The following is a 25,967-nucleotide window of genomic DNA, read 5'->3' as shown; positions in this document are numbered from 1 at the left end:
CACTCACACACACACTCTCACACACACACTCTCACACACTCTCCCCCCCTCACACACACACACACTCTCCCCCCCTCACACACACACTCTCCCCCCCTCACACACACACACACACTCCCACCCTCACACACACACACTCTCACACACACTCTCTCTCACACACACACACGCTCACACACACTCACGCGCTGTCTCGCTGTCTTTGCGCCAAGTTGCCCTGAGGCAACCGCACGCAATGAAGGGGGGGAATTGTCGCCGTGTGAGTTGTGGTCACGGCTGGGCATCGACTCACCATCCACCCCATAACACTCACCTCACACACTCACCTCACACACTCACCCTCACACACACTCACCTCACACACTCACTCACCTCGCAAACACTCACCTCACTCACTCACCTCACACACACTCACCTCACACACACTCACCTCACACACTCACCTCACTCACTCACCCCGCACGCTCACCCCGCACCCTCACACACTCACTCTCACACACACACTCACCTCACACACTCACCTCACACACTCACCTCACACACACTCACCTCACAAACACTCACCTCACACACTCACCTCACAAACACTCACCTCACAAACACTCACCGCACACACTCACCTCACAAACACTCACCTCACAAACACTCACCTCACACACTCACCTCACAAACACTCACCTCACACACTCACCTCACACACACTCACCTCACAAACACTCACCTCACACACTCACCTCACACACTCACCTCACAAACACTCACCTCACACACATTCACCTCACACACACTCACCTCACACACTCACCTCACACACTCACCTCACAAACACTCACCTCACAAACACTCACCGCACACACTCACCTCACAAACACTCACCTCACACACTCATCTCACACACTCACCTCACAAACACTCACCTCACAAACACTCACCGCACACACTCACCTCACACACATTCACCTCACACACACTCACCTCACACATTCACCTCACAAACACTCACCTCACACACTCACCTCACACACTCACCTCACACACACTCACCTCACACACTCACCTCACACACTCACCTCACACACTCACCTCACACACACTCACCTCACACACTCACCTCACACACTCACCTCACACACACTCACCTCACACACTCACCTCACACACTCACCTCACACACTCACCTCACGCACACTCACCTCACACACCTCACACACACTCACCTCACACACTCACCTCACACACTCACCTCACACACTCACCTCACACAAACTCACCTCACACACTCACCTCACACACACTCACCTCACACACTCACCTCACACACTCACCTCACACACACTCATCTCACACACTCACCTCACACACACTCACCTCACACACTCACCTCACACACACTCACCTCACACACTCACCTCACACACTCACCTCACACACACTCACCTCACACACTCACCTCACACACTCACCCTCACACACTCACCTCACACACACTCACCTCACACACTCATCTCACACACACTCACCTCACACACTCACCTCACACACACTCACCTCACACACACTCACCTCACACACACTCACCTCACACACACTCACCTCACACACACTCACCTCACACACACTCACCTCACACACTCACCTCACACACACTCATCTCATACACTCACCTCACACACACTCACCTCACACACACTCACCTCACACACTCACCTCACACACACTCACCTCACACACACTCACTTTACACACTCACCTCACACACTCACCTCGCACACACTCACCTCACACACTCACCTCACACACTCACCTCACAAACACTCACCTCACACACATTCACCTCACACACACTCACCTCACACACTCACCTCACACACTCACCTCACAAACACTCACCTCACAAACACTCACCTCACACACTCACCTCACAAACACTCACCTCACACACACTCACCTCACACACTCACCCTCACCTCACACACTCATCTCACACACTCATCACCTCACACACACTCACCTCACACACTCACCTCACACACACTCACCTCACACACTCACCCTCACCTCACACACTCACCTCACACACTCATCTCACACACTCATCACCTCACACACACTCACCTCACACACTCACCCTCACACACTCACCTCACACACTCACTCACCTCACAAACACTCACCTCACACACACTCACCTCACACACTCACTCACCTCACACACTCACCTCACACACTCACCTCACACACACCTCACACACTCACCTCACACACACTCATCTCACACACACTCACCTCACACACTCACCTCACACACACTCACCTCACACACTCACCTCACACACACTCACCTCACACACACTCACCTCACACACTCACCCTCACCTCACACACTCATCTCACACACTCATCACCTCACACACACTCACCTCACACACTCACCTCACACACACTCACCTCACACACTCACCCTCACCTCACACACTCACCTCACACACTCATCACTTCACACACACTCACCTCACACACTCACCCTCACACACTAACCTCACACACTCACTCACCTCACAAACACTCACCTCACACACACCTCACACACTCACTCACCTCACACACTCACCTCACACACTCACCTCACACACACTCACCTCACACACTCACCTCACACACACTCACCTCGCACACTCACCTCACACACACTCACCTCACACACTCACCCTCACCTCACACACTCACCTCACACACTCATCTCACACACTCATCACCTCACACACACTCACCTCACACACTCACCTCACACACACTCACCTCACACACTCACCTCACACACACTCACCTCACACACTCACCTCACACACTCACCTCACACACCCATCTCACACACTCATCACCTCACACACACTCACCTCACACACTCACCATCTCTCCACACAGTATTTATTACACAACCCGTATTGTTTCAAGATGAGCAAAACTCTGGACCAGCAAACTCCTCGCATTAAATCCAGACTGTGCACTTCCTGGGGACAGTGCGGATGTTGGTGATGACGAAGCGTAAGAAATATGCGAAGGAGACTTCTATTTTGTTTTTCATTCCTGAACGTTTGTAGATTTAACACCGATCAAAGTGAACTCAACATTGAGAAATTTTGTTTTTTACTCGCGGTCAACATCGGTGTCGGTACCACCACCACCCACGCCTGCGTCTCCCCATCTTGTCCCCGTGTGTCTGTGTCTTAGTCTGTGTTTGTATCCTCGTCTGCGTGTGCAGGCGTCCACACGTCTCTCCGCTGGTGCACAATATCCACGGGCGAGGAGAGCAAATGCACCATCATGAAGACTGCGCTGAGCACGGCGGGCATATCGCCGCCGCTGCTGTGCGTGCGCGCAGCCGACCGCAAGGAGTGCATGCAGAAGATAGAGGCAAGGGCTGGCACGTGTCCCCTCTCTCCGTGTCTCCTTGTGTCTCATCCCCTGTGCGTCTCCTTGTGTCTCATCCCCTGTGTGTCTCCTTGTGTCCCCTCTCTCCGTGTCTCCTTGTGTCTCATCCCTTGTGTGTCTCCTTGTGTCTCATCTTGTGTCTCATCCCTTGTGTGTCTCCTTGTGTCTCATCCCCTGTGTGTCTCCTTGTGTCCCCTCTCTCCGTGTCTCCTTGTGTCTCATCCCCTGTGTGTCTCCTTGTGTCTCATCTTGTGTCTCATCCCTTGTGTCTCTCCTTGTGTCTCATCCCCTGTGTGTCTCCTTGTGTCCCCTCTCTCCGTGTCTCCTTGTGTCTCATCCCCTGTGCGTCTCCTTGTGTCTCATCGCCTGTGTGTCTCCTTGTGTCTCATCTTGTGTCTCATCCACTGTGTGTCTCATCTTGTGTCTCATCCCTTGTGTGTCTCCTTGGGTCTCATCCTTTGTGTGTCTCATCTTGTGCCTCATCCCCTGTGTGTCTGCTTGTGTCCCCTCTCTCCGTGTCTCCTTGTGCATCATCTCCTGTGTGTCTCCTTGTGTCTCATCTTGTGTCTCATCCACTGTGTGTCTCATCTTGTGTCTCATCTTGTGTCTCATCCACTGTGTGTCTCATCTTGTGTCTCATTCCCTGTGTGTCTCCTTGTGTCTCCTTATGTCTCATCCCCTGTGTGTCTCATCTCCTGTGTGTCTCCTTGTGTCTCATCTTTGTGTCTCATCCACTGTGTGTCTCCTTGTGTCTCATCTTGTGTCTCATCCCCTGTGTGTCTCCTTGTGTCTCATCTTGTGTCTCATCCCCTGTGCGTCTCCTTGTGTCTCATCTTGTGTCTCATCCCTTGTGTGTCTTCTTGTGTCTCATCTTGTGTCTCATCCCCTGTGTGTCTCCTTATGTCTCTTCCCCTGTGCGTCTCCTTGTGTCTCATCTTGTGTCTCATCCCCTGTGTGTCTCCTTGTGTCTCATCACCTGTGTGTCTCCTTGTGTTTCATCTTGTGTCTCATCCACTGTGTGTCTCATCTTGTGTCTCATCCCCTGTGTGTCTCATCCCCTGTGTGTCTCCTTGTGTCTCATCTTGTGTCTCATCTTGTGCCTCATCGCCTGTGTGTCTCATCTCCTGTGTGTCTCCTTGTGTCTCATCTTGTGTCTCATCCCCTGTGTGTCTCCTTGTGTCTCTTCCCCTGTGTGTCTCCTTGTGTCTCATCCACTGTGTGTCTCATCTTGTGTCTCATCCCTTGTGTGTCTCCTTGTGTCTCATCCCGTGTGTGTCTCCCCTTCCCTTGCATTCCTTCCTCCCGAGTCTCCTCCCGAGTGTCATCTTCCCGTATTCCCCAGCCCCCCACATCGCTGCAGACAACTGCACAAAGCCACTACGCGGAGTGAAGTTTCCACCTCCGTTGGCACCGATTACCACTGCAAACCCGGAGGAAACGTCCCACTCAAAAACACCCTCATGTCGTTTTCTTTCTTTACGCAACCGACCGGCCACCCTCCCTCGGAAAGGACGGATTCGCCGACGCGGTGACCCTGGACTCTGGGGAGGTGTTCAGCGCGGGGAAATACCACGGCTTGCAGGTGGCGGCTGCCGAGGCCTATACAGGTGTGTAAGCCCCCCTATACAGATGTGTAAGCCCCCCTATACAGGTGTGTAAGCCCCCTATACAGGTATGTAAGCCCCCTATACAGGTGTGTAAGCCCCCTATACAGGTGTGTAAGCCCCCCTATATAGGTGCGTAAGCCCCCTATACAGGTGCGTAAGCCCCCCTATACAGGTGCGTAAGCCCCATATACAGGTGTGTAAGCCCCCTATACAGGTGTGTAAGCCCCCCTATACAGGTATGTAAGCCCCCCTATACAGGTGTGTAAGCCCCCTATACAGGTGGGTAAGCCCCCTATACAGGTGTATAAGACCTCCTATACAGGTGTGTAAGCCCCCTATACAGGTGTGTAAGCCCCCCTATACAGGTGTGTAAGACCCTTATACAGGTGGGTAAGCCCCCCTATACTGGTGTGTAAGCCCCCTTATACAGGTGCGTAAGCCCCCTATACAGGTGTATAAGACCTCCTATACAGGTATGTAAGCCCCCTATACAGATGTGTAATCCCCCTATACAGGTGTATAAGCCCCCCTATACAGGTGTGTAAGCCCCCTATACAGGTGTGTAAGCCCCCCTATACAGGTGTGTAAGCCCCCCTATACAGGTGTGTAAGCCCCCTATACAGGTATGTAAGCCCCCTATACAGGTGTGTAAGCCTCCATATGCAGGTGTGTAAGCCCCCTATACAGGTGTGTAAGACCCCCTATACAGCTGTGTAAGCCCCCTATACAGGTGTGTAAGCCCCCCTATGCAGGTGTGTAAGTCAAAACAATATTTCACCTGAACAATCCCTCTATGGAACCATCTCGGTTGCAAGGAGTTGTCTGTCTGGGTGTTGATTGCCACGCACACAGCACACGCATAACGTTAATGACCACAAAGACAAAGATCCCCACCCCGGATAGCATTGACGGGCTGGCAGGGCAAGTGGCGTTAGCGAGTAGCGCCTATGAAGGCCGGCATGGCGCATTGAGGCGGGTTGGTAGACGAGCACCACACTCTGGCCGTCTTTGTCTCCCCAGTGCTAATGTTCACACACAGCCGTCCAGGACCAGTTAATGTACTCGTTACTGATATTGGTCGAAGTCGGGTCGCCGGGTTTGTAGGGCAGTGGCGCTAACCACTGCACTACCGCTCCCCCACCATCAACGTCTACTGACCAGTCGTGAGTGCGACTGAGTGACGAGACGAAACCAGAGGGTCTAAATGGAGACTGATATGATCTCGTCGCGCTGATAGAGACTGCAGTGCACCGAGGGACATCATGAACGCGAATGGACCACTCTCTTTGTGTAAGTAACAGAGTTAATGAGTTCACGATTTGTCTGAGCTAATAACATTGGGGGGAGAAATTGCCAGCCCCTCACATCAACGATTACAAAGCGCGTGTGTGACTCAATGTTTGACTGCCGACTAGACCGATAGATTTATTGTTCGTTCATGATCCTCCTTGTTTACCCAGTATACAGCCTCAGCGTGTCACACGACTCTTTAGAATCAGAATCTTTATTCATACTCGAGAAATCCGATCAGCCGTGAAGCTCTCAAGTATTTTCTTTCAGGAAGGGGGTGGGGGCGCATGTTTTCTGTGTAATCCCAATGAGCCATGACACCAGCATACAACGGCAAACTCTCGCGAGGCACGTCATGGGATCTTTAACGTCCACTCTGGTGAAGCAAATGGCTACGTATAATAGTTTTATGGTAAATACGCTCATAGGGTTAACCGGGGCAGCCGCTGAAAACGAACCGTGGAACCTCCGCAACGAGCGGCGAACGCGCTGCCGCTCGGTTGTGTCAAAAGGATCACGTGACCTCCGCGCCTCTAACCAGCATGGTTGGCTATGTACGGTGCGAAAGAAATGTTGCATTCATACGTGCATGACACGCACAGACTTGACTCAATGGTACATTTAACACGCAGGCTTAAACATAATTTCAACCGAGCTGACAGCTGTAGGCTGAGTACAGATTCGAAACGCATCATAAATTATTACGTGACAACCTTAATCAAAAGTGTATTTACATTAAATTTCGATTTAAAGTTTTCGTGACTGCAATGATTCATCTTCTTTGGTTCTTTCGGTAAAGTCACGTAGAATGAGAATAAAATAATAAATTGATAAAATAAAATAACACAATAATATTCTCACGACGTTTCGGCCACAACACAAGCGGCCTTCATCAGGTGAAGGGAGCGAGACTGTCTGGTAGGACAGCGCTGGAGTGAGAGAGCCACGTTCAGATCACGGCTTTTAAGCTGTGTGAGAGGAACAAAGAGCCTTGACGAAGGAATTAGCATAAAATTTAGCATTGAAAAGGCTGAATGATTAGCTTGTGACTGGTCACAGAAATAGCTATGTTAAAAGTTAAAGCATACACATCCGCAGAGGCACCCATTGTTAAAAGGAATTAGCATAGAATTTAGCATTGAAATAGCTAAATTAAGGCATTCGCTTGTAACTGCTACAGAAATAGTTACGTTGAAGTCAGAGCATACACATTCACCGAGGCACTTAGTACAAATCAAAACAGGAGAATTTAGCATTGAAATAACTAGGCGAATTTAGCATTGAAATAACTGGATGATTTGCTAGTGACTGGTCACAGAAATGACTACAAATCTGAGCTATTCACAGTACTATATAGTGAACCAATAAAAACTAAAATATAAATTACCTTCATGTTATCAATAAACTCTATATTCTCCAATCAGCTAAGCTACCAACCATAAGTCGTTATATATCACAATGCTATATGGCGAAAAAATGGGTGGATTCTTACCCTCAAATTTCCGTACCACGGATAGCTACGGGCCCCGTTCAGACGGACGAGTTCGTCCATGGTCGGAACAGAGGAGGGGGAGAGAGACAGCTGCGAAGCCCTAGTATACTCCATGTTGTAAACCATACCATTAACCGTGGTGTGAGAGGTATTAAGAGGCAATGCTGGCGAAAGAGCTGCGGTCTGAAGGTCATCGTAAAATTACAATTAATTAAGAACAGAAATGATTTAACACATCTTTCCAGTGGTTACTGAGCCTGAATCCATCTTCTCGGTTGAAATTGTCTCTGTGCTTGTATATGTGAATGGCCTCATGAACGAATCTCTCATGGTAGCCAGTTGGTTTGCAAAGAACCTCCGTCTTGGAGAAGTCAATGTCATGTGAGCCCACTGAATTGTAACAGTGATCTGCCACGGCAGAGGAGTTCGTCTTACCGTGTTTCAAGTCTGCTTTATGTTCGCGGATGCGATCCGAGATATGTCTTTTGGTTTCTCCAATGTAGCTACTACCACAGAGGCACTTTAGTTTGTAAACGCCCGGGTACTGTATGTCTGGAAGAGCATCTTTTACAGATGGAACTAAATCACGGATTTTGTGTACTGTGTTGAATCGGACCTGGATCTTGTGTTTATTCAGGATTTTGGAGATCTTTTTAGTGACCCCTGCAATGTAGGGTAAGGTGATGGTTTTGAGTGGCTCCACAAGAGGATCCTTCTTCATGACTGGAGTGATGGCTTTGCGGATTGTGTAGTCGGAGTAGCCATTAGCCCTGACAGCCTGGTGTACGTGTTTGAGTTCACTGGTAATGTGTTCCTGGTCGGAAATGCATTGGGCTCTATGGTATAGAGTCTTGATGAGGCAGTTCTTCTGGGATGGATGGTGGTGGGAATCCGGTTTCAAGTAAGCATCTGTATGGGTAGCTTTCCTGTAGACAGAGTGGCTCATTGAACCATCATGTCTCCTTTTAATTAAGACATCCAGAAAGGGTAGTTTGCCATCTTTTTCGACCTCCATGGTAAATCTGATGGCTGGGTGTATGGAATTGATGTGGTCGCGGAATTGGTCTAGAGCAGGCTGGCCATGTGGCCAGATGACAAAGGTGTCATCAACGTACCTCTTCCATAAGGTCGGGCGTAGAGTGGCAGTCTGGATGGCGTCAGTTTCAAATTTTTCCATGAATACGTTGGCTACAACCGGAGATAGGGGGGAGCCCATTGGGGTGCCCTCAGTTTGTTTGTAGAAAGTTCCATTCCAGGTGAAGTATGTGTTGGTTAAGCAATGTCTCACCAGGGGGGGTACATCAGTATGCAGTCCTTGATGAACCAGGTCTTCAATGATAGCGATGGTGTCAGGTACCGGGACTTTGGTGAACAAGGACACCACATCAAAACTGACAAGCAGGTCGTTTGGGGACAGGGAAATGTCTTTGATTGTCGATACCAGGTGAGTAGAATTTAGTACCGCAGAGGTGGTTTTTCCAGTGAAAGGTCGCAGTATATCAGCCAGAAAACGTGCCAGTTTGTAGGTGGGGGAGCTGATAGTAGAGACGATGGGACGAAGGGGTGTATCTTCTTTGTGTATCTTTGGAAGGCCATATAATCTTGGTGGTCTGGCAGCAGAGGGTTTCAACAAGAACTGTTTGTTCTCATCAATTAATGCTGTTGAATCAGAGATAATTTTGTTCGTTTTGGTGACCAGGCTGTTGGTGGGATCTCTTTTTATTTTTGTATAGCTGCCATCGTTGAGTAGTTCTTGAATTTTGTTGTTATATTCTGTTTTGTCCATGATGACAGTGGCATTGCCTTTGTCGGCTGAGAGAACGACAATATCATCCCTCTTTTTTAATTGAGATAATTCAAAACGTTCGTCTTTGCTGATGTTGCTAGGTGATACACCCCTTCGTCCCATCGTCTCTACTATCAGCTCCCCCACCTACAAACTGGCACGTTTTCTGGCTGATATACTGCGACCTTTCACTGGAAAAACCACCTCTGCGGTACTAAATTCTACTCACCTGGTATCGACAATCAAAGACATTTCCCTGTCCCCAAACGACCTGCTTGTCAGTTTTGATGTGGTGTCCTTGTTCACCAAAGTCCCGGTACCTGACACCATCGCTATCATTGAAGACCTGGTTCATCAAGGACTGCATACTGATGTACCCCCCCTGGTGAGACATTGCTTAACCAACACATACTTCACCTGGAATGGAACTTTCTACAAACAAACTGAGGGCACCCCAATGGGCTCCCCCCTATCTCCGGTTGTAGCCAACGTATTCATGGAAAAATTTGAAACTGACGCCATCCAGACTGCCACTCTACGCCCGACCTTATGGAAGAGGTACGTTGATGACACCTTTGTCATCTGGCCACATGGCCAGCCTGCTCTAGACCAATTCCGCGACCACATCAATTCCATACACCCAGCCATCAGATTTACCATGGAGGTCGAAAAAGATGGCAAACTACCCTTTCTGGATGTCTTAATTAAAAGGAGACATGATGGTTCAATGAGCCACTCTGTCTACAGGAAAGCTACCCATACAGATGCTTACTTGAAACCGGATTCCCACCACCATCCATCCCAGAAGAACTGCCTCATCAAGACTCTATACCATAGAGCCCAATGCATTTCCGACCAGGAACACATTACCAGTGAACTCAAACACGTACACCAGGCTGTCAGGGCTAATGGCTACTCCGACTACACAATCCGCAAAGCCATCACTCCAGTCATGAAGAAGGATCCTCTTGTGGAGCCACTCAAAACCATCACCTTACCCTACATTGCAGGGGTCACTAAAAAGATCTCCAAAATCCTGAATAAACACAAGATCCAGGTCCGATTCAACACAGTACACAAAATCCGTGATTTAGTTCCATCTGTAAAAGATGCTCTTCCAGACATACAGTACCCGGGCGTTTACAAACTAAAGTGCCTCTGTGGTAGTAGCTACATTGGAGAAACCAAAAGACATATCTCGGATCGCATCCGCGAACATAAAGCAGACTTGAAACACGGTAAGACGAACTCCTCTGCCGTGGCAGATCACTGTTACAATTCAGTGGGCTCACATGACATTGACTTCTCCAAGACGGAGGTTCTTTGCAAACCAACTGGCTACCATGAGAGATTCGTTCATGAGGCCATTCACATATACAAGCACAGAGACAATTTCAACCGAGAAGATGGATTCAGTCTCAGTAACCACTGGAAAGATGTGTTAAATCATTTCTGTTCTTAATTAATTGTAATTTTACGATGACCTTCAGACCGCAGCTCTTTCGCCAGCATTGCCTCTTAATACCTCTCACACCACGGTTAATGGTATGGTTTACAACATGGAGTATACTAGGGCTTCGCAGCTGTCTCTCTCCCCCTCCTCTGTTCCGACCATGGACGAACTCGTCCGTCTGAACGGGGCCCGTAGCTATCCGTGGTACGGAAATTTGAGGGTAAGAATCCACCCATTTTTTCGCCATATAGCATTGTGATATATAACGACTTATGGTTGGTAGCTTAGCTGATTGGAGAATATAGAGTTTATTGATAACATGAAGGTAATTTATATTTTAGTTTTTATTGGTTCACTATATAGTACTGTGAATAGCTCAGATTTGTAGTCATTTCTGTGACCAGTCACTAGCAAATCATCCAGTTATTTCAATGCTAAATTCGCCTAGTTATTTCAATGCTAAATTCTCCTGTTTTGATTTGTACTAAGTGCCTCGGTGAATGTGTATGCTCTGACTTCAACGTAACTATTTCTGTAGCAGTTACAAGCGAATGCCTTAATTTAGCTATTTCAATGCTAAATTCTATGCTAATTCCTTTGAACAATGGGTGCCTCTGCGGATGTGTATGCTTTAACTTTTAACATAGCTATTTCTGTGACCAGTCACAAGCTAATCATTCAGCCTTTTCAATGCTAAATTTTATGCTAATTCCTTCGTCAAGGCTCTTTGTTCCTCTCACACAGCTTAAAAGCCGTGATCTGAACGTGGCTCTCTCACTCCAGCGCTGTCCTACCAGACAGTCTCGCTCCCTTCACCTGATGAAGGCCGCTTGTGTTGTGGCCGAAACGTCGTGAGAATATTATTGTGTTATTTTATTTTATCAATTTATTATTTTATTCTCATTCTACGTGACTTTACCGAAAGAACCAAAGAAGATGTATTTACATTAATTTAAACTTAACATCAGTACTGTAACGTTATATAAGACTTTGTATAACTAATACACTGTGGCTAACCAGTAACACCACGTAAATGTGTTCCTGATATTTACATATTTAATATGATTTTACATATAACAATCATCTAGTACAACTAATTAACTACGACTATAATTTTTTACCACATGAGTATATAAACATTTATATTACCATCGCTAACATAAGTTAATGTCAGATGAAAGAACACGAATTATGCAAGTACATTAACCTCTAAGTATCACTGCTGATGGTTCGACTTCGTCAGAAATGTCACCGCTGCATCTTTGACCGGTCTCCGAGCGAGCGAGAGCTCAGTTCGAGCGAGACCGCTCTGCCACTGCGGATGCGTCGCGCCGTCTTGACGCGAAAAAACTCGCGCAGGAAATTCTACAACTTCAGTTGGGCCGTCGACGTTCTAAGCGGACCGCGACACTCAAAGGAACGTCGCCACCCCGTGATTCGCGGATCAAACAAATCACTCGAGACATCGGTAGGGCAGCAAGAGTTGCCGTTGTTCTTACCCCGCACCTCCAATTAGCGCGGTTGGCTACGTACGGGGCGAACGAAGTTCTACATACGTAGAAGAGCAGTTCGTGCGAACGCTACCGCGAGTAGGGTCACACGTTTGGCACAACGGTCCTTCGCTGACTCCGCGCGCGATGAGTGAAGATTGTCGCTCTCTGCCACTCCCTACTCTGTAGTGGGTACACGTTGATTACCTCACACTCCGCTATTAAAGGCCCAAGACTGGAGGTCATTTGCACAATTCTGGCCACTTACGCTGATAATGCCGTAGGTATAACTGCGAGCGAAACGTCTTGGAAATTTAAATGTTGTGAGATTGTCCTCCAACAAGAACGCCGCTGCTGCTGAAGCAGGAATACATTGGGACGTTTAATTCGAGTGATACTTTTATTACTTGGCAGCATCGAGTGGCTTACGTCACACTTTTTATTTATGCGATCTGACCAATGAAAAAAGGTCTTGGTTAAAACTCCGTCGTCCACTCGACCGAGACGATGATGAATGCAGTATATAAAATCCTGACTGAATTCATGCTTGCCACTGCTCTTGGAGTTTAATCCAGGTCCTCGGTTAAGGAAACCTGAAACCCGTCTCCCAGCCCCCAACAGTTACAGACTCAAGACCATCTGAATACGATACCTTGAGCTAATGTTCAACAACAAGTCTCCGCCTCTCCGGTTGATGCAGTTTACACAGCATGAACTTGTGCTGTCACTCGCTCAATATTTAGGGCCCTAATTCCAAACTTGATGATTGGCAAAGTTTGTGAAAAAAATGTGATGAACTTTGTCCCCCACAACCTCCGGTGGGCAGGTTGTTTTACGCCAAACGTTTGCCCTGACAAATTGTGCCGAGCGACCGCCACAGTGTGAGACCGCGGTCTTGGTGAGAACAACCGGCCCTCTGCTGGGGCTCTCAACCTCTCCAGTGAAAGGGGCTGGTAGAGATGGCAGCGCTGAGGGCCACTTTTGACCAACACCGCGAAGAGCCCTGCATTCACAACAAACGTGTTCAAGGGCCGACATCGATTAACCAAGATTGTTGTAAAACAATGAGTGAAAACTTTAGGAAGAAATTCAGTGGAAGTGACCGGGTGGTGCAGACGTCAGAAGCATTAGCTGGAAGAAAAAAATATGTTGAGGGTTGTTTTATCGCATTAAAATATTTAACCTGGAAAATCCCTTCTGAGCCAGGAAGCCACCGAGATTAAACCGGTTTCTCGAGCGTAGTGGATTGGTGGTCTCAGCCCGGTAACTAGTGAAAGTAAATTTAAAAAAAACCCTCATAAAATTAAATTTGGTTATGCACTTATTAACTCTGTCTCCTTCCGAGACGTCTGCAAGCTGCAGGGTGGGTGTCCCGTTCACCGCTGAATCTTGGAACGCTCAAGCAGTTAGCATTAATTTTATTGAGAGAGGTGCAGCACCGTTGTGTTTAAAGACATTGTACTCACCGCAGAGAACTGTAGCGACCCGACCACACTCCACGATAGCTGGCGCAAAACTGTGCCATAAGCCTTCCCGCATGGCCTTGTGGGAGCCTCGGTGTACCGATAGTTATTTTTTTATTTTTTTATTTTCGCTTCGTTTGACGTACACGCACATCATCGCAACGGGAAAGGATTAATGTGGCTGAATTCCAGCTCTGACGTTTCAAATATTGGTTTGACCGTCCGCTATAGACACGCTCGATGTTGAAACCAGATGTCATTTCACACCTGCCAAATCACTACCGCGTGTCCCCACGCTGTGGTTCCTTCAACGCAAGCATTGTCTGCGCCCTGCTGGACAGCGCCGCACTCGCACCGCACGTACAACACCTGGCACAGTGTGCATATGCACGCCGGCACTGGGGAGACAAAAGTGGCCGGGCGTGGTGCTGGCCCTTATAGCGCATAGAAGGGCCACTGCCCGCAGTGTTATTGACGAACGTGTCCGGGCATTGTTGTTGTCATTATCTGTGCCTGTCTTCTTGTTATGTCGTACGGTTTGCTGCACAATAGGAGACTTATTATAGGGGAGGCGCAAATTGTCAACGGTTTATTTGCTTGTGCCCCACTGTGAGAGCAATACGAGAAAAACAACGATAAACTATTTTTTTATTTTTCCAGGTAAGGCCCACTGAGCTATGTAGGCTCAACGAAGTGGCTTATTTGGAAATTTATAGCAGCCAAATATTCTAAAACGGGTGATGTTGATTCTAAATGTGGAGGGAAAAACCGGAGGACCCAGAGACAAAATTGACGCGACCACGAGGAGAAAGAGAGACACGTAAACTCCACATATACAGGAATCAGGGTCCTTTTCGAACCCATGACCTCCTGTATACCAGGCAAGGTAGTTAACATATCGCCACCAGAGAAAGCCTCACTCAAAAATTAAAAAAAAATACTCCTCCTCGTGTGTTTGTAAAGGAAGCCTCTACACGCCGCCTCTGTGACCCCCTTCCCCGCTACTGCTGCCCCTCCCCCCCACCCTCCGATGACCCCTGTCCCCCACGTGGAGTAGCGGACATCGTCTACCCCACCTACCATGCCGTGGCTGTGGTGCACAAGGCGGCGCCGGCGAGCTTGACGTTCGGCACGCTGCGGGGGACGCGCTCGTGCCACACGGGGCTCGGCCGCACCGCCGGGTGGGTCATCCCCGTGGGAAGGCTGCGGCAGAGCGGCGAGGTCAAGGGGGAGGGCTGCGACATCCCCAAGGGTGAGAGGTTTGCCTCGGCTGCATAGCGGTCGATGGGTTAGATTCCCCGACTCGGGCGCCGGTGCATCTGAGTGTGGTTTGGATTTTTTCCCCCTGATCTTCAGTGTGAGTGTGTACGTGTGTGTATATGTGTCTATGTGTACGGATATGTGTACGTGTGGGGAGACAAAGGCGGTTGGGCGTGGTGCTGGCCACCCACCCTCTCGTGTACCACTCCGCCCTTCATAGGTGCTCGCTAACAGCACTTGCCCTAACAGTCTGTTAAGGCTAAACGGGGGATCTTTGTCTTTGTATCCATGGGGAGTGGTGGTGCAGCGGTTAGGACGCTGCGCTATGAACCTGGCGACTGAGTTCCATTAATGCTAACGGCCAACACCAGTGACAATTATCGAAATTGGTCCAGGCCCTCCCTTAGGTCGACTCAGTTTCAAATGAGTACCTGTGGAAACATCGCCACTAGGGAGACAAAGGCGGCTGGATTTGGGGTACTGTTCTCACACTCCCTCATGTGCCGTGCCGGCCTTCATGGGTGCTGCTCGCTAACAGCACTTGCCCCAACAGTCTCTTCAGACTATACGGGGGGTCTTTGTCTTTAGAGTTTGTATGTCCTCCCCCTTTACATTATGAGACCTCCTTTGCCAGTACCAAAATATGATAATGGGGGTTTCCCCTTTTTTCTACGTAACTTTACCGAAACAACCAAGAATATGAATCCCTGCAGTCACGAAAGCTTTAAATCAAAACAAAACAGGTGTTAAGATGGTAAAACACCAAACTGAAACCTTTTACAAGGAATCATGTCAGAGGCCTTTTGGCATTCTCTGGTCTAACATCGTTTGAGACGAGGCTCAAAAGAAAGCTGACTCCAGTGTGGACCAATCAGTTTCAAAGACAATGCCACATATTATCAGTGTTTTTTTGTTTGCATTCTGACCACAAGCATTGTGGTTAATGCAGACATGATTCCTTGTAAAAGGTTTCAGTTTGGTGTTTTAACATCTTAACACCTACATTTTGATTTAAAGCTTTCGTGACTGCAGGGATTCATATTCTTGGTTCTTTCGGTAAGAACCAAGAATATATATCTTATCACCTGTTTTGTTGCCAGAAAATAGGGGAAAAACCTATTATCATGTCCTCCCCCTGTTCCGCACGGGTTTCCTCCGTGTTGTCTGGTTTCCTCCTATACCGTGAAGGAAAAAAGTATTTTATCCCCTGCTGATTTTGTACGTTTGCTCACTTACAAAGAAATGATCAGTCTATAATTTTAATGGTAGGTTTATTTGAACAGTGAGAGACAGACGAACAACCAAAAAAATCCACAAAAACGCATGTCAAACATGTTATAAATTGATTTGCATTTTAATGAGGGAAATAAGTATTTGACCCCTCTGCAAAACATGACTTAGTACTTGGTGGCAAAACCCTTGTTGGCAATCACAGAGGTCAGACGTTTCTTGTAGTTGGCCAACAGGTTTGCACACATTGCAGGAGGGATTTTGTTCCACTCCTCTTTGCAGATCTTCTCCATGTCATTAAGGTTTCGAGGCTGAAGTTAGCAGAAAAACACCCCCAAAGCATAATGTTTCCACCTCCATGTTTGACGGTGGGGATGGTCTTCTTGGGGTCATAGGCAGCATTCCTCCTCCTCCAAACATGGCGAGTTGAGTTGATGCCAAAGAGCTCCATTTTGGTCTCATCTGACCACAACACTTTCACCCAGTTGTCCTCTGAATCATTCAGATGTTAATTGGCAAACTTCAGACGCGCATGTATATGTGCTTTCTTGAGCAGGGGGACCTTGCGGGCGCTGCAGGATTTCAGTCCTTCACGGCGTAGTGTGTTACCAATTGTTTTCTTGGTGGCTATGGTCCCAGCTGCCTTGAGATCATTGATAAGACCCTCCCGTGTAGTTCTGGGCTGATTCCTCACCGTTCTCATGATCATTGCAACTCCACGAGGTGAGATCTTGCATGGAGCCCCAGGCCGAGGGAGATTGACAGTTCTTTTGTGTTTCTTCCATTTGCGAATAATTGCACCAACTGTTGTCACCTTCTCACCAAGCTGCTTGGCAATGGTCTTGTAGCCCATTCTAGCCTTGTGTAGGTCTACAATATTGTCCCTGACATCCTTGGAGAGCTCTTTGGTCTTGGCCATGGTAGAGAGTTTGGAATCTGATTGATTGATTGCTTCTGTGGACAGGTGTCTTTTATACAGGTAACGAGCTGAGATTAGGAGCACTCCCTTTAAGAGTGCGCTCCTAATCTCAGCTCGTTACCTGTATGAAAGACACCTGGGAGCCAGAAATCGTTCTGATTGAGAGGGGGTCAAATACTTATTTCCCTCATTAAAATGGAAATCAATTTATAACATTTTTGACATGCGTTTTTCTGGATTTTGTTGTTATTCTGTCTCTCACTGTTCAAATAAACCTACCATTAAAATTATAGACTGATAATTTCTTTGTCAGTGGGCAAACGTACAAAATCATCAGGGGATCAAATACTTTTTTCCCTCACTGTAGGTCAAAAATTAGAAAGCAATGCAACTGACGCTGACTAAACGTCCCAATGCTGAAGAACGACCTGCAAATGACCGTACTCAATTCGAATCACAACCAAAGTAGCAACATCGCCCTCTACTGAAAAAACTCGGTAGGGCCATCCTGAAAACGGGTTTTGAGAATGGCTTTCCTGAATAAACAAATATAATCTATAAACTAAAACTAAACAATGTTGTTTACCAGGTTAGACCCACTGAGCTATATGGCTCTTTTTTAAAGAAGCGACCTGGCGACAAATGATAGCTCAACCAAGTGGTTTATCATCGTGGGGAAATTTATAGCAGCCAAATACTCCAAAAGCATGTTTTTAAATGTGGAATGAAAAATCGGAGAACACGGGAAAAAAACTACATCACCACAGAGAGAAAGAGACACGCAAACTCCAAATATACAACAGGTGTCAGGGTTGGGATTGAACCCATGACCTCCTGCATACCAGGCGAGGAAGTTAACATGTCGCCACCGTGGCAAGATATGACAGGGGTGGACCAAACACCCCAATATAGAACAACAGAGCTTGGACAATTGTGCCCGTGCAGGCTGCCTTTCCCACTCGATTGGGGTTTCCCACGCCTCTGAACATGGAAACTATTTTGATTTAAAGCTTTCGTGACTGCAGTAATTCATATTCTTAGTTTTTTCGGTAAAGTCACGTTGAAGAGAAACAACAAAATAATATAACATATATAAAACAATAAAAATTCTCACGACGTTTCGACCATAACTCAAACGGTCATCTTCAGGTGTGTTGGTTTGCATAAATTTATTTTTAAACGGCGCATTTATTTATTTATAAAAAAACGTTAGCGTCACGCGCAGCGATTTGGCAGTTTGCCCAGGACTAGTCCATCTATATTTTGAAAAGAGGAGGGGGGAGACGAAATTTTTTATAATGTATGCTGTCTGAAAGCCACTGTAAGCGTGAACAATCAATTAAGAACTGAAATGGTTTATCAAATCTTTCCAATGATTGCTAAGATAGAATCCATCTTCTTGGTTGAAATTGTCTCTGTGCTTGTATATGTGGATAGCCTCATGAACGAATCTCTCATGGAAGCCAGATGGCTTACAAAGAACCTCTGTCTTGGAAAAGTCAATGGCATGTGAGCCTACTGAATTAGAACAATGATCTGCTACGGCCGAGGTGTTGGTCCTACCGTGTTTAAGGTCTGCTTTGTGTTCACGAATGCGGTCCAAGACATGGCGTTTGGTTTCTCCAATGTAACTACTACCACAGAGGCAACTTAGTTTGTAGACACCAGGGTATTGTATGTCCGGAATCACATCTTTTACAGACGGAACCAGATCACGGATTTTATGTAATGTGTTGAAACGGACCTGGATCTTGTGTTTATTCAAGATTTTGGAGATCTTTTTTGTGATCCCAGCAATGTAGGGTAAAGTGATGGTTTTGAAAGGCTCCTCAAGAGGGTTCTTCTTCATGGTTTGAGTGATAGCTTTGCGGATTGTATAGTCGGAGTAACCATTAGCCCTAAGAGCTTGGTGTACGTGCTTGAGTTCACTGCTTATGTGTTCCTGGTCGGATATGCATTGGGCTCTATGATACAGAGTCTTGATGAGAGAATTCTTCTGTGATGGATGGTGGTGGGAATCCGGTTTCAGATAAGCATCCGTATGGGTAGCTTTCCTGTAGACAGAGTGGCTCATTGAACCATCAGGTCTCTTTTTAATTAGGACATCCAAAAAAGGTATCTTGCCATCTATTTCGACTTCCATGGTAAATCTGATGGCTGGGTGTATGGAATTGATGTGGTCGAAGAATTTGTCTAGAGCAGGCCGGCCATGTGGCCAGATGACAAAAGTGTCATCCACGTACCTCTTCCATAAGGTTGGGCGCAGAGTGGCAGTCTGGATGGCGTCAGTCTCAAATTTCTCCATGAAAATGTTAGCTATAACTGGAGAAAGAGGGGAGCCCATTGGGGTGCCCAAAGTTTGTTTGTAGAAAGTTCCATTCCAAGTGAAGTATGTATTGGTTAAACAGTGTCTCACCAGGGGGGGTACCTCAGTGTTTAGTCCTTGATGAACCAAGTCTTCAATGATTGCAATGGTGTCAGGTACAGGAACCTTGGTGAATAAGGAAACTACATCAAAACTGACAAGCAGGTCGTCTGGGGACAGGGAAATACCCTTGATTGTCGATACCAGGTGAGTAGAATTTTGTACCGCAGAGGTGGTCTTTCCAGTGAAAGGACGCAGGATTTCAGACAAAAAACGAGCTAGTTTGTAGGTGGGGGAGCTGATAGTAGAGACTATGGGACGAAGAGGTGTATCAACTTTATGTATTTTTGGTAAGCCGTATAATCTTGGTGGCCTGGCAGCAGAAGGTTTCAACGAAAACTGTTTAGATTGATCAATTAATGCGGTTGAATCAGAAATTATTTTGTTGGTTTGTGTGACGAGGCTGTTGGTGGGATCTCTTTTTATTTTTGTATAACTACCATCGTCGAGTAATTCTTTAATTTTGTTGTTGTATTCTATTTTATCCATGATGACAGTAGCATTGCCTTTGTCAGCTGAGAGGACTACAATATCATTCCTCTTTTTTAATTTATATAATTCAAAACGCTCATCTTTGCTGAGGTTGCTAGCTGGCATCTTAGCGTTTTTGAGGGTTGCAGCGATTTCAGATCTTGCTACGTCTGCAGCGATGTGACCCAGGCCCCTGAGAGCAATGTCTACTTGGGCAATTATATCATTAACTGGTATGTGTTTTGGTGTGACTGCAAAGTTTAGACCTTTAGCTAAAACGGATTTCAGACCATCGGAAATAGAACTGTTACTGCGATTAATTACGACTTTATTAACGTCTAACTTTTTGGTGTGTGGGTCCGGTCTTTTGTTGAAGAGGAGGTTAAATTTGGAAATCAGGTTTTCCTTACATTTGGTCGACATAGTAGCAGCTGAAGAGGCAGTCATATTGTCTACATGTTCCCAATCCGATGTGGACATTATTGCCGTCAATGATAAGTGTGATTTGTAGAGTGTCTTGTCTAACTGATCTAGTTCTGTGCGTATAAGTCTGATTTTTTCTGAGATAAGAGCTAAGCTAGTTTTGAAAAGAATTCGTTTCGCATTAGAAGAAGTTACAGCAGAAGAGGTCAGTGTAAATGCGATTGGTATTACCCCAGAGTCGCGGCATCTCTTCAGGAAGGTGAGAGACTCGATCAGCTGAGCTTTCTTATCCCGGAGTTTGTTGAAGGATCTTAAAGTTATGTGAAAACCCTCCCCGTAGAGGCGATTAAATTTTGATTTAAAGCTTTCGTGACTGCAGTAATTCATATTCTTAGTTTTTTCGGTAAAGTCACGTTGAAGAGTAACAACAAAATAATATAATATATATAAAACAATAAAAATTCTCACGACGTTTCGACCATAACTCAAACGGTCATCTTCAGGTGTGTTGGTTTGCATAAATGTATTTTTAAACGGCGCATTTATTTATTTATAAAAAAACGTTAGCGTCACGCGCAGCGATTTGGCAGTTTGCCCAGGACTAGTCCATCTATATTTTGAAAAGAGGAGGGGGGAGACGAAATTTTTTATAATGTATGCTGTCTGAAAGCCACTGTAAGCGTGAACAATCAATTAAGAACTGAAATGGTTTATCAAATCTTTCCAATGATTGCTAAGATAGAATCCATCTTCTCGGTTGGAATTGTCTCTGTGCTTGTATATGTGGATAGCCTCATGAACGAATCTCTCATGGAAGCCAGATGGCTTACAAAGAACCTCTGTCTTGGAAAAGTCAATGGCATGTGAGCCTACTGAATTAGAACAATGATCTGCTACGGCCGAGGTGTTGGTCCTACCGTGTTTAAGGTGTGCTTTGTGTTCACGAATGCGGTCCGAGACATGGCGTTTGGTTTCTCCAATGTAACTGCTACCACAGAGGCAACTTAGTTTGTAGACACCAGGGTATTGTATGTCCGGAATCACATCTTTTACAGACGGAACCAGATCACGGATTTTATGTAATGTGTTGAAACGGACCTGGATCTTGTGTTTATTCAAGATTTTGGAGATCTTTTTTGTGATCCCAGCAATGTAGGGTAAAGTGATGGTTTTGAAAGGCTCCTCAAGAGGGTTCTTCTTCATGGTTTGAGTGATAGCTTTGCGGATTGTATAGTCGGAGTAACCATTAGCCCTAAGAGCTTGGTGTACGTGCTTGAGTTCACTGCTTATGTGTTCCTGGTCGGATATGCATTGGGCTCTATGATACATAGATGGCAAGATACCTTTTTTGGATGTCCTAATTAAAAAGAGACCTGATGGTTCAATGAGCCACTCTGTCTACAGGAAAGCTACCCATACGGATGCTTATCTGAAACCGGATTCCCACCACCATCCATCACAGAAGAATTCTCTCATCAAGACTCTGTATACAAACTAAGTTGCCTCTGTGGTAGTAGTTACATTGGAGAAACCAAACGCCATGTCTCGGACCGCATTCGTGAACACAAAGCAGACCTTAAACACGGTAGGACCAACACCTCGGCCGTAGCAGATCATTGTTCTAATTCAGTAGGCTCACATGCCATTGACTTTTCCAAGACAGAGGTTCATTGTAAGCCATCTGGCTTCCATGAGAGATTCGTTCATGAGGCTATCCACATATACAAGCACAGAGACAATTTCAACCGAGAAGATGGATTCTATCTTAGCAATCATTGGAAAGATTTGATAAACCATTTCAGTTCTTAATTGATTGTTCACGCTTACAGTGGCTTTCAGACAGCATACATTATAAAAAAATTTCGTCTCCCCCCTCCTCTTTTCAAAATATAGATGGACTAGTCCTGGGCAAACTGCCAAATCGCTGCGCGTGACGCTAACGTTTTTTATAAATAAATAAATGCGCCGTTTAAAAATAAATTTATGCAAACCAACACACCTGAAGATGACCGTTTGAGTTATGGTCGAAACGTCGTGAGAATTTTTATTGTTTTATATATATTATATTATTTTGTTGTTACTCTTCAACGTGACTTTACCGAAAAAACTAAGAATATGAATTACTGCAGTCACGAAAGCTTTAAATCAAAATTTAATCGCCTCTACGGGGAGGGTTTTCACATAACTTTAAGATCCTTCAACAAACTCCGGGATAAGAAAGCTCAGCTGATCGAGTCTCTCACCTTCCTGAAGAGATGCCGCGACTCTGGGGTAATACCAATCGCATTTACACTGACCTCTTCTGCTGTAACTTCTTCTAATGCGAAACGAATTCTTTTCAAAACTAGCTTAGCTCTTATCTCAGAAAAAATCAGACTTATACGCACAGAACTAGATCAGTTAGACAAGACACTCTACAAATCACACTTATCATTGACGGCAATAATGTCCACATCGGATTGGGAACATGTAGACAATATGACTGCCTCTTCAGCTGCTACTATGTCGACCAAATGTAAGGAAAACCTGATTTCCAAATTTAACCTCCTCTTCAACAAAAGACCGGACCCACACACCAAAAAGTTAGACGTTAATAAAGTCATAATTAATCGCAGTAACAGTTCTATTTCCGATGGTCTGAAATCCGTTTTAGCTAAAGGTCTAAACTTTGCAGTCACACCAAAACACATACCAGTTAATGATATAATTGCCCAAGTAGACGTTGCTTTCAGGGGCCTGGGTCACATCGCTGCAGATGTAGCAAGATCTGAAATCGCTGCAACCCTCAAAAACGCTAAGATGCCAGCTAGCAACCTCAGCAAAGATGAGCGTTTTGAATTATATAAATTAAAAAAGAGGAATGATATTGTAGTCCTCTCAGCTGACAAAGGCAATGCTACTGTCATCATGGATAAAATAGAATACAACAACAAAATTAAAGAATTACTCGACGATGGTAGTTATACAAAAATAAAAAGAGATCCCACCAACAGCCTCGTCACACAAACCAACAAAATAATTTCTGATTCAACCGCATTAATTGATCAATCTAAACAGTTTTCGTTGAAACCTTCTGCTGCCAGGCCACCAAGATTATACGGCTTACCAAAAATACATAAAGTTGATACACCTCTTCGTCCCATAGTCTCTACTATCAGCTCCCCCACCTACAAACTAGCTCGTTTTTTGTCTGAAATCCTGCGTCCTTTCACTGGAAAGACCACCTCTGCGGTACAAAATTCTACTCACCTGGTATCGACAATCAAGGGTATTTCCCTGTCCCCAGACGACCTGCTTGTCAGTTTTGATGTAGTTTCCTTATTCACCAAGGTTCCTGTACCTGACACCATTGCAATCATTGAAGACTTGGTTCATCAAGGACTAAACACTGAGGTACCCCCCCTGGTGAGACACTGTTTAACCAATACATACTTCACTTGGAATGGAACTTTCTACAAACAAACTTAGGGCACCCCAATGGGCTCCCCCCTTTCTCCAGTAATAGCTAACATTTTCATGGAGAAATTTGAGACTGACGCCATCCAGACTGCCACTCTGCGCCCAACCTTATGGAAGAGGTACGTGGATGACACTTTTGTCATCTGGCCACATGGCCGGCCTGCTCTAGACCAATTCTCCGACCACATCAATTCCATACACCCAGCCATCAGATTTACCATGGAAGTCGAAATAGATGGCAAGATACCTTTTTTGGATGTCCTAATTAAAAAGAGACCTGATGGTTCAATGAGCCACTCTGTCTACAGGAAAGCTACCCATACGGATGCTTATCTGAAACCGGATTCCCACCACCATCCATCACAGAAGAATTCTCTCATCAAGACTCTGTATCATAGAGCCCAATGCATATCCGACCAGGAACACATAAGCAGTGAACTCAAGCACGTACACCAAGCTCTTAGGGCTAATGGTTACTCTGACTATACAATCCGCAAAGCTATCACTCAAACCATGAAGAAGAACCCTCTTGAGGAGCCTTTCAAAACCATCACTTTACCCTACATTGCTGGGATCACAAAAAAGATCTCCAAAATCTTGAACAAACACAAGATCCAGGTCCGTTTCAACACATTACATAAAATCCGTGATCTGGTTCCGTCTGTAAAAGATGTGATTCCGGACATACAATACCCTGGTGTCTACAAACTAAGTTGCCTCTGTGGTAGTAGTTACATTGGAGAAACCAAACGCCATGTCTCGGACCGCATTCGTGAACACAAAGCAGACCTTAAACACGGTAGGACCAACACCTCGGCCGTAGCAGATCATTGTTCTAATTCAGTAGGCTCACATGCCATTGACTTTTCCAAGACAGAGGTTCTTTGTAAGCCATCTGGCTTCCATGAGAGATTCGTTCATGAGGCTATCCACATATACAAGCACAGAGACAATTTCAACCGAGAAGATGGATTCTATCTTAGCAATCATTGGAAAGATTTGATAAACCATTTCAGTTCTTAATTGATTGTTCACGCTTACAGTGGCTTTCAGACAGCATACATTATAAAAAATTTCGTCTCCCCCCTCCTCTTATCAAAATATAGATGGACTAGTCCTGGGCAAACTGCCAAATCGCTGCGCGTGACGCTAACGTTTTTTTATAAATAAATAAATGCGCCGTTTAAAAATACATTTATGCAAACCAACACACCTGAAGATGACCGTTTGAGTTATGGTCGAAACGTCGTGAGAATTTTTATTGTTTTATATATATTATATTATTTTGTTGTTTCTCTTCAACGTGACTTTACCGAAAAAACTAAGAATATGGAAACTATTCTCAGGGTCGCCACTAGGATTGCCATGATATGATGGTGATAATAATAATCACCATCGCAGCTGCTACATGTATTTCCCGCGCAGTGTGCAAGACTTATGTATGTATGTGTTAGTGGAGCGTGAGTGTAGTTCGCGCACTGCACTACGAACCCGCCGACGCGAGTTCGATTCCTGCTCAAGGCCAACACCAGTGACAATTATCTGAATAGATATTGGGCCTCCCCTAGGTCGACTCAGCCTCAAATGAGTACCTGGTGCGGTGTGTAAACATCGCCACTGGGGAGACAAAGACGGTCGGGCGTGGTGCTGCCCACCCACCTCCCTTGTGTGCCGTACCAGCCTTCAGAGCTGCTCGCTAACAGCACTTGCCCCAACAGTCTGTTAAGGCTATACGGGGGATATTTGTCTTGTATGTGTGTATGAATA

General features: G+C 46.0%; 1 protein-coding gene across 4 annotated transcripts in view; it reads left to right on the top strand.

Moving 5' to 3' along the window:
• LOC116954472 (melanotransferrin-like) overlaps nucleotides 1–25,967 on the top strand; it is a 46,861-nt gene that overhangs the window by 13,267 nt on the left and 7,627 nt on the right. For 2 of the 4 annotated variants that reach the window (XM_076052411.1, XM_032975012.2), the window contains 3 exons: nucleotides 3,263–3,414; nucleotides 4,943–5,039; nucleotides 15,071–15,265. In XM_076052411.1, the coding sequence (XP_075908526.1) occupies nucleotides 3,263–3,414; nucleotides 4,943–5,039; nucleotides 15,071–15,265 (444 nt within the window). Of the gene's footprint in view, nucleotides 1–235; nucleotides 3,046–3,262; nucleotides 3,415–4,942; nucleotides 5,040–15,070; nucleotides 15,266–25,967 lie in introns of those variants that run through there. The other 2 variants (XM_076052412.1, XR_012929663.1) reach the window with 2 other exon arrangements.

This window comes from Petromyzon marinus, chromosome 55 (genome assembly GCF_048934315.1).
Source record: "Petromyzon marinus isolate PM22_M1 ecotype Great Lakes invasive population chromosome 55, UKy_Petmar_22M1.pri1.0, whole genome shotgun sequence".
Lineage (NCBI taxonomy): Eukaryota > Metazoa > Chordata > Hyperoartia > Petromyzontiformes > Petromyzontidae > Petromyzon > Petromyzon marinus.
Note: the sequence above shows the minus strand (reverse complement) of the source record. Positions and strands in the feature narration are given on the sequence as shown.